This window comes from Fulmarus glacialis, unplaced genomic scaffold (genome assembly GCF_000690835.1).
Source record: "Fulmarus glacialis isolate BGI_N327 unplaced genomic scaffold, ASM69083v1 scaffold27116, whole genome shotgun sequence".
Classification (NCBI taxonomy): Eukaryota; Metazoa; Chordata; class Aves; order Procellariiformes; family Procellariidae; genus Fulmarus; species Fulmarus glacialis.
Genome location: NW_009216661.1, coordinates 1 through 8842, shown reverse-complemented (window position 1 = coordinate 8842; position 8842 = coordinate 1). Strand labels below are relative to the sequence as shown.

Sequence of the window (8842 nt, the reverse complement as noted above, 5' to 3'; positions counted from 1 at the left end):
GTAGGGAAAATGAAAGCAGTGTAGGTAGCAGATAATACTGCTTGTGAACACAGTAGTAGTACTGAACTACAAGTTCAACTTTCATTATAAAACTAGGTTTAATAAATCCAAGCTATCTTCAACATAGGTTGAAGGCATGTTAGATGTCCAACTATAAGCTGAAAAATGAAACTCTATTCAATTTGACTTCACTTGCTGAGGAACATGAGTAATTAAGTAATTAATAGGAGTAATCAAAAAATAACAAAAAACCTACAACTGAACAGCAAAATAGAGTCAACACAGCCAAGCTTCATACTGACAATGGCTTTATGACTGGTACTTCCCTGTGTCGGCAATTGCGCTTTTCATTTCAGTGGGCTTTTTCAATTTCAGACTGATAAACTTATGTATTGAGACTTAGTTTTGATTACGAACTCCCAACCCACCCTCAAAATACACAAAAAACAAGTCTGAAAGACCAAAGCAGCATGGAAGACACTCTCAGCATTTTGCTCAGTAAGAGTGATCCTCAGTGCAGAGCTGTTCCTTCCTCACATACACTATGGAGAAAAAAAAAAAAAAAAAGGGCGACTAGCTCTGCAACTATTTTCTCAGCTTTTGAAGTTTAGAGACAGCATTAAAAAATAGCCAAATAGCCTCCAACCTGTTGCTGAAGCTTCAAAAGCTGCTGCTGTTTCTCTTGCAGCACCTGGAGCTGTTGCTCGGCTGAGGCCATTGCATGAGAGAGAGACTGCAAAGCTACCTGGGCTGCTGAACTCAGTGCTGTCGAGGCTTCCCCAACCGTTCCAGAAGAGAGGCCACCAACTGCTGGGGTAACCCCAAAGGTACTCACTGGCATGAAACAAACAAACAAAAAACCAAACAAAACAAAAACATGTATATGGAAAAGAAATCATAAAACACACCTTTAATTTAATTCCTTACTAATTGTTAAGAGCAATGTAAAACCAAGAGAAGTATCTCCTTTTATCCAGTTCTTCCTACAAGGTAACATCATCTTGAATTACAAAGTATATGGTTTATAGACTATGCACATTCATCATACATGCAACATTTTCATTACAGAAGAGCCACCTAATGCCCTGGACTTCTTTCGCTACATAAGGCTGCAAGGTAAAGATGCAAGCTTGTATGTTATACCCTCCAATAGAAACAAATTGATTCAAATTAATACATTTGGAATCTAGTTAGTTTGTTAAGCTCTAAGAAGTTTAACTTCACATATAGTAACTATTAAAAGAAAACAAACACATTTCAACACTTACAAAACTACAGGCAATCTGTTTGTCAAACGGTGCTCATTATGGCCAACTAAAAATATCATATTGTGGAAGTATGCTAAGTAGAAAAAATGAAAAATTTTATATACCAGTAAACGTACTTGCATCGTCCCTTTCTATTCTAGTTCCATCACTTGTTGAAACACAGGTAAAGTGCAGAGGTTCAACTTCCAGAAGCCCAGTAAGGGAAGTAAAACTACCTTCAGCAGCTGCACAGCTACTTATTTTCCCATTTCCTGAAAGAGAAATAAATACCTGCACAATCAGCTAATGTTTTCTTGATAGCAACATTTCAAGTCATGAAGAGTCGAAAGGGACAACTAAATATAATCCACATATTTTATTACTTCATGCTGTGGAACAAACACCTTAACACTATCACATCCACAATGTAAATAGAAGTATATTTTAAAATGGATAATGCTGTCAAATCTAAACAGAGTATCTTAAGTCAAACTATCAAATGTGACGGCAGAAGCATAGTGTAACCTTCTTAATTCCAGAAATAAATTATATATGGATGCTTTGTTCCTTCTGCACTGTGGGAAAATTAGCTTGCAAAAATACATTGATGTTACTGGAAAGGAAGAGAAAGAAAATAACAGACCTACTAAGATTATACACCAAGTTAGTATAAAAACTAGACTATTATTCAATATACTAACAAATTCACAGTATTGTATGGAGGGAGGGATGGGAAGGAGATGGACAAGAGCATACAAGAAAAGGAAAGGAGTCACTATGACTGATGAATATACTTGCTCTGAAAAGAATTTCCTGACAGGTAAAAATTGTCTCATTCTTAGGACATTCCATGACCTAAAGATTCACTTATGAACTAACCTGAGAGGACAGATACAAATGTGCTTTTAAGGTATTTTAATGTCTCTGAAACAGAAAAAATATCTCATTAAATCTGTAATATTTAAGTATAAGAGTGCCATATGGCAGCTTCCCAACTTCAGAAAAATCCATTTAGGTTTCTCTGCCTATGAAACGGTTGCTAGTCTAAATGAATAATATCATATCTCAAGGAAGCTGCTCAATAGAAGTGACAGATGTTTCCTAGATGACTCTGACCGAGGGAACGATAGTAGCCTTTCTGTTTAATCTCTAGCCTTTTCTTAGATCTTCTATAGCATAAGAAAAGAACAGATTCCAGAAAGAGACTTTTTTCTTCCCTAAGGGCTACAGGAAATGTAAGAGATCTCACGAAGCAAGAGAATATCTTGAACTTCATTATGTACAGCTATAAAACAGATGGAAAGTATAAAACCACATCTTCACTAAAGGAAAACAGTATAATAGAGAGAATTACCAATTCTTCCACAATAGATTACTGTTAAACATACATACCTGATAGAACATCGGACAAATCAATTTCATCTGACTGTGCTCCAATGCTGCTGTTGTATACATTTTTACAAGAAGAGCCACTTATTTCCAAATCAAACAGAACTGGATCAAAAGGCGAACTATACAAACCATATCTGCAAATGGAATAAGACAAACAGCACTATTCAAACAATAAGAATTTATGTAAAATTATTCACAGAAAAAGGCCAAGTATTTCATCATCAGGATTTATTATATGCCAAACTATTCTTTTCATTCAATTAACATATCTTGGAAATTACCATTTTCTTATATTTCATTAAAATCATTTATTAGGTGACCTTTTCAAACAGCTTATGATGCTAAATACGTAACTCTCTGTTACTAAATAGTTTTGAAGATGTAATACTGTCTTGGAAATATGACATATAATCACACTCAGACATGGAAACTAGAACTATAAGCCTCAGACAACTAACCACAGCAATACGCACGCTGGCACATGGTAAATTAGACATTCATCTGAAGTCAGTAAAAACGCAGTACTGTTTTCCAAAACAGCAAAAGAAATTCCACCTCAGCTTGTTCTTCCAGCTGAAGTAAGAAGAAAAAAGAAAGAAGGAAATGCTGGTAGGGATACCAATCAACACTTGCAAGTACTTTAAATATCTCAACAGAAGAAAATCTCATTACTCCTACTTTGGCAGTACTGCAGGGGAAAAAATAACACAATAACTCAGGTAACAGGGTGGTCCCAAATCAATTAGGGTTTTATAAGCCAAGAAAAAGGAAAATCCAAAGTAATAACAATATCAGTGTTGGTTTTTTTTGTACCAATACCTATTACAAGCAACTGACAAGAGGACAAAAAATGGAAATCAGGCCAAATTATTAAGCAGGAGTAGAAAGAAAGAATGCATCTGTGTAGGTACAAAAGTGAGAAACATATAACACTTCGTGATTTGGCTGGCAAGAGCCAGAACAAACATGAAATATTTCCATGAACACACCAGCAGCGACAGGAAGTTCCTTCACCCCTTTTCCCTCTGCCTCCGAGCAGCTTCTTTGCTCTTTAGCAGGCAAGGAAAACCCCGAACAGGTAATGCTGAGAAGACTGGAGTGTTTAAACGGTTTTTTTTGATCAAGTAGTCACAAAAGGATAAATGTCAACATGGATACTACAACACTGCAACAAGGTAGAACAGGTTCTAGACTTCTCTGAATGTTAAAATGCTCACATGTTGGCTGGGCTCAATGCTTTTTGCCACACAATACTAAGACTGTAACTAGTCAGAAAATGACGTTACACAAAAGGGCAATAATTGCTACTGATATTAAAAAACCAACCAAACAAAACAAAACAAGAAACCAACCAAACAAACAAAAAAACAAAAAAAAAAAAAAGAGAGAGGAAAGAAAATCCGAGAATTACAGGTCAACCCATTTAATATACATTCCCCAACCAAGTTACTTACAAGCACCTATAAGGTAGCAAATTTAAGATGACAACTTTATACTAAGAACAACACATTAGATAAATCTAGGTTGCTCTCTACAAGCATGTACTACACAGAAACAGTGCATACTGCACATCTAGCAAGACTGATGTGTTCGCTGCATGACCTTTTTTCATGAGCAAAGCAAGACAACATGCTACTGTAAAGTGGTTACTAAAACACACAAAAATGCTCAGGCAAAATTCAGTAGGGTACCTTCACAGCCTGTTTTAGACCTCAGATTTACAAACTCAATAAATTAGGTCAGCTCAACTTTAACACTGATTACTTGCATGATTTAAGTGAAGAGTTTGATTTATTAAGTAAGCAGGTGATAAAACCCAAAAAAGGGTTACAAGAGCTTTGTAGAACAGGATCAAAATCTGAATGTATTGCAGAGAGTTAAATATATTCTGTTCAACCCAGATTTATTTCAATAAGCATAGTGTCTTTTACTTATGATCAGGTTCACAGTTTTAAGCTGCATTAGCAACACTTTCAGAAAAGGATATAAAAGTTGCACCAACAAAAAACAAAGAATGAATCAACAATGTCACATAAAAAATCCATCACCCTATTCATCTATGCAGTAATGAATATAAGTATGTGAAATACCTCTTCTGCTTCACTCAGAGATCTCAACTGGAATAATGTTTACAATTTTGTGTACCACAATTCAAGAAAGATGAGGACCAAAGAAAACAGCTCAAGGAAATGCTTTAAGAATGACTACAGATCTGGAGAATATGATCAAGATACAAACACCCTCTAGACATCCAAAATTGGTTAAGAATGAAATAATCTGCTCTTTATCACCAAGGGGGACAGGACACAAACATTAAAAGGCTTTAGTTGCAGCAGGAGAGATTTCAGATTAGATGTGGGCAGAAGGAGACAGTTTAAGTTTTAATGATAAGAATGATCATTAGAATAATTAAATTCCACCACTACTTTAATCAGGTGCTTTCAAGAACAGGCTGGAGAAATTCGTCAGATTTGCTAGAGACAAACCAACCTGCTTTATTGTAGGACAGTCTAAAATACTGTCTGAAATCCCTTTTTTGTTATTCTCTGAACTCCAAGTCATGTAACACACCCATCTGGCCTTATCCTTGCAAGTTTTACTTGCTTTATTGAAGCACATGATACTAAAATGAGTACTACGCTGCCTTAAGACAACATGAACGTGCAGATCCTTTAAGTAGGCATCTGCTTTTATTTGATTACCAAATGGTAGGCTATTGTACTTGGAAACAATGACAAAGAAGAAAAAAAACAATACTCAAAACTCTGCAAAACAAACGCACACAAATACAATAAAAACAACTCAGGGAGAGAGAAGGGAAAAAGAGTAAAGCAATGGCTGCCTACTAATTTATCTTAAAAAAAAAAAAAAAAAAAAAAATAAAACTTATCTTCTACATAAAAAAAAAAAAAAAAAAGAGAGAAATGACAGTATTCTCTTGATCTGTAGACATATAAAGGAAAGGCCAGTAAGTTCTGTCTACATTAGTAAACTAAGTCAAGAAATAGTCAGTTCTTGTTAAAGGAAGAGCTATAATAATCAAATATGGGATCAGACAGATGTGTCTGCTGCTATTCTTATCCTAACTATGGGGATACTGAGTTAAAAGAGAAAGCAAATTTAGTTCCAAAAAGAAAATCAGTAAAACACCATCTAGAAACATTCAGAAAACCTAAGCTCGAAGGATGCCAAAAACAGGGGCTCACTTCAGAAAGCTTCCCCTGAGATGCAGACAGCTGTGTTCACCACTAAGTGATCTGAAATGTCACATGTGCCGAACTCGAAAGTGGGCAACTGGAAAGGAAGAAACCTTCTATTTCAGATATGCTTTTTAAATGAGGTATTTGGAAACAATCTATATGAAGGAATGAGTCAATTCCTACAGAAAGGTGCCATTCTCATGTCAAGTGAAATTTTCATGTTTTTCTCGTCCATTTGGTTTCTAAAGAAAATTCAACATGAACACATAAAACCTTTTATTTTTCCAGTGCACTTTGTGCATTTCTCAAAATCCTCCATTATACAGTCACGATTTCTATTGCTGGAACAAATCTTCTAAAAAACTGCAAGTATTACACATGGTGAAATAAAATAACAACTGAGAAGAGGAATGTAGTAGGGAGCATGATAAGGATCCAAGTATAACACCTGAGAACAAGTTTTTATCAAGTATTTTTAAAAAACAAACAAACAAACAAATATCCCCCCCCTCCAAACTTAGCTTACTAAATTTTGAATTTGATCTGAAGATTCTGCACTAATCTCTGTCAAACCTATTCTACCTTGATCTTGCTTGACTTGGAGGAAAACTTGCTCACAAATCACAACTGAAAGAGCTGTCTAACAGCAGCATGTTCCCATCATCGTAATACGGCTTTGGAAACTGCCACAAAACTGAACCACCAGAGATTTCCTTTAGGTGTCACGTAAATCCAAAGTTAAATGGCGAATCAGTTCAATATGTAAAAGATGCAACATCACAGTCTGAAATTACATTGATATATAATTTATAATAAGAACCTGCATTCCCAGTAAATTACTCCAGGTCTCTACACTCAGAATCTGGCCTTTAGTAACAATACATTAAATGTATGGTCAGCTTACAGAGAGACTACAATTTTGTGTAGCATTATGCACAACTGAAACTATTCAATATATTTGATTTCCTCCCATACTCAAAATAGGACGTGCTTTGTTAATCCTTACACTAAAAATCATAAATACTAACTTATGGATTGCACAGACTTCAAACATTACATACACATTTGCTGATTTAAAGTGCACTGTAAGTTGCAAGATAGCAATTAAATTCACCTTTAATTTTGCACAAGTCAAAACTATTTTCCAGAGCTGTATCAAATCAATCCTTGCTCAAACAAATATGGCAAAATGCATCTTTTTTTAAACAGCCAACCTTTTTCAGAACACCGAAGGATGGCATTAGACAGTTTGTATGGTTTTTTTTACAACAACCACATTTCTTAGTACCTTGTTTGAAGTAATGCTTCCATAGGCGTTAGGCGATCCTGCAACTGTCGGGACACAGCAGTTAGCAATGATGCACAAGCTGTACTACATCCTGCCAAATCTTCATCCTTTACGTAATTCAGCAATACAAAATACCAATATACAGATCCTGCATTAAAAAAAAAAAAAATTTCTGGTGAAACATGATGTGAATTTTCCACTCAGCGTACTTTGAAGCATAACCAATGGAAGTGAGAAACGAAGTATCTAATGGTCACTGAACACAGACTAGGAAGCATTCTCCCCCTCCCTTTTTTTTTGAGAGACTTCAATTTAGAATCATTCTGTAATCATTAGTTTCCACAAGTACTTCAAATTCTCTTATCAACTAATTCATAATTGAAGAAAAAAAGGTTCCCAAGACACAGCTTCATACATACTTCTTTCATTGCTTCTGCCCACTGCTGCTACTAAGCACAACAACCAAAATACTCTTGATACACTAAGGCTAGTGTATCAAGGTGCTAGGCTAGGAGTTCCAATCCCTTCAGAGCCACGCTTTACTCTAGATTCAACTCCTCCTCTCCTCTTATCCTCTGTTTTTGACTGCTGTCTCCTTATTCTATATTTGCTGGAGGCACTGTTTCCTTACAGATCAGTTCTGGGAGCACAGTGCAGTGGTTCTGCACAGAAACACAAACATCAGCTTCCTCCTCCTCCCCACCCTGTGCATTCCATACCCTCAACAGCAGCTTGTTAAATGTTTCTACCTGGGTGATAACACAACAAGCATTTTGGACTGCAAATTAATTTTCCATCAAGACCCCTTGCTGATGCCAAGCTAGATGCAATTCAACAATGCCATACTCTGAAAAACACAAAGCGGGTCTTGCCACCCCAAATACGAGTGCTAAACTCATCTTCCTATTCTATCTGGCACTCAAAAGGCTTCAACAAGGTACCATTACTCTGTAATGTATTTGAGGAAGGAATTTAATCTACTTAAAAATTTCCTTTTGGTGCAGAAGTAACAGAAGTGGATTGCTACTTGGACATCATTTCAGTAGCCAGGCTCCCTGGAATAAATCTCCTAATTTTCAGAAATAACAGACAATCCTGACTCTCACTTATGTCAACAGAACCTGTGGTTGCTGAACATCTTTGAAAATTCTTGCAAAACTTATTTAAGCTCTCCCAAAAATGTCAGTGCCTTAGCACTCTGTTTTAAGCAAGCTAATTTGCTTAAAATTCCATCATCTACAAATACATACTTCATACTTGGATACCACCTGACTAGACCACTCCAAGAAGCAGTTTGTACTAACTGAACAATTACCTAATTCTTATTTCACAAGAGAGTCCAACAAAACATGCCAAACAACAAATGTACTGTGTATTTTTATGTCAACAAACGCTGTATACATACCACCTGTTGCAGCAGCAGGCAAAAGAGGCATATTGTCAAGTAAAGCTTTTAGAAGAACTGATCCAAACCCCTGCTGACTTGGGTCCCCCCTGCCATTGCTACAAAGAAACACACAGACAGTTTAACATGGGATCTCCTCCAGAAGATGAAGTTGAAAGACTGATGTTCTTTGCAGTCATCCCTAACACGTTTTTCCTCAAGAGAAGATCTTCCAGATCTTGTTGCTTTATAAATTCAATGTTAAACAATAACAAACACATATATACAATTCAGACTGCATGCAAAACCCCCAAATATATATAAAATATAA

General features: G+C 36.0%; 1 protein-coding gene across 1 annotated transcript in view; it reads right to left on the bottom strand.

Moving 5' to 3' along the window:
- Positions 1-8630, bottom strand: part of BIRC6 (baculoviral IAP repeat containing 6) — a gene marked incomplete at both ends in the record, with an annotated part of 67674 nt that extends 59044 nt beyond the window's left edge. The window contains 5 exons of the mRNA XM_009579389.1: positions 647-834; positions 1385-1519; positions 2640-2773; positions 7128-7275; positions 8533-8630. Of these exons, the coding sequence (XP_009577684.1) occupies positions 647-834; positions 1385-1519; positions 2640-2773; positions 7128-7275; positions 8533-8630 (703 nt within the window). The remainder of the gene's footprint in view (positions 1-646; positions 835-1384; positions 1520-2639; positions 2774-7127; positions 7276-8532) is intronic.
- Positions 8631-8842: the final 212 nt, after the last annotated feature.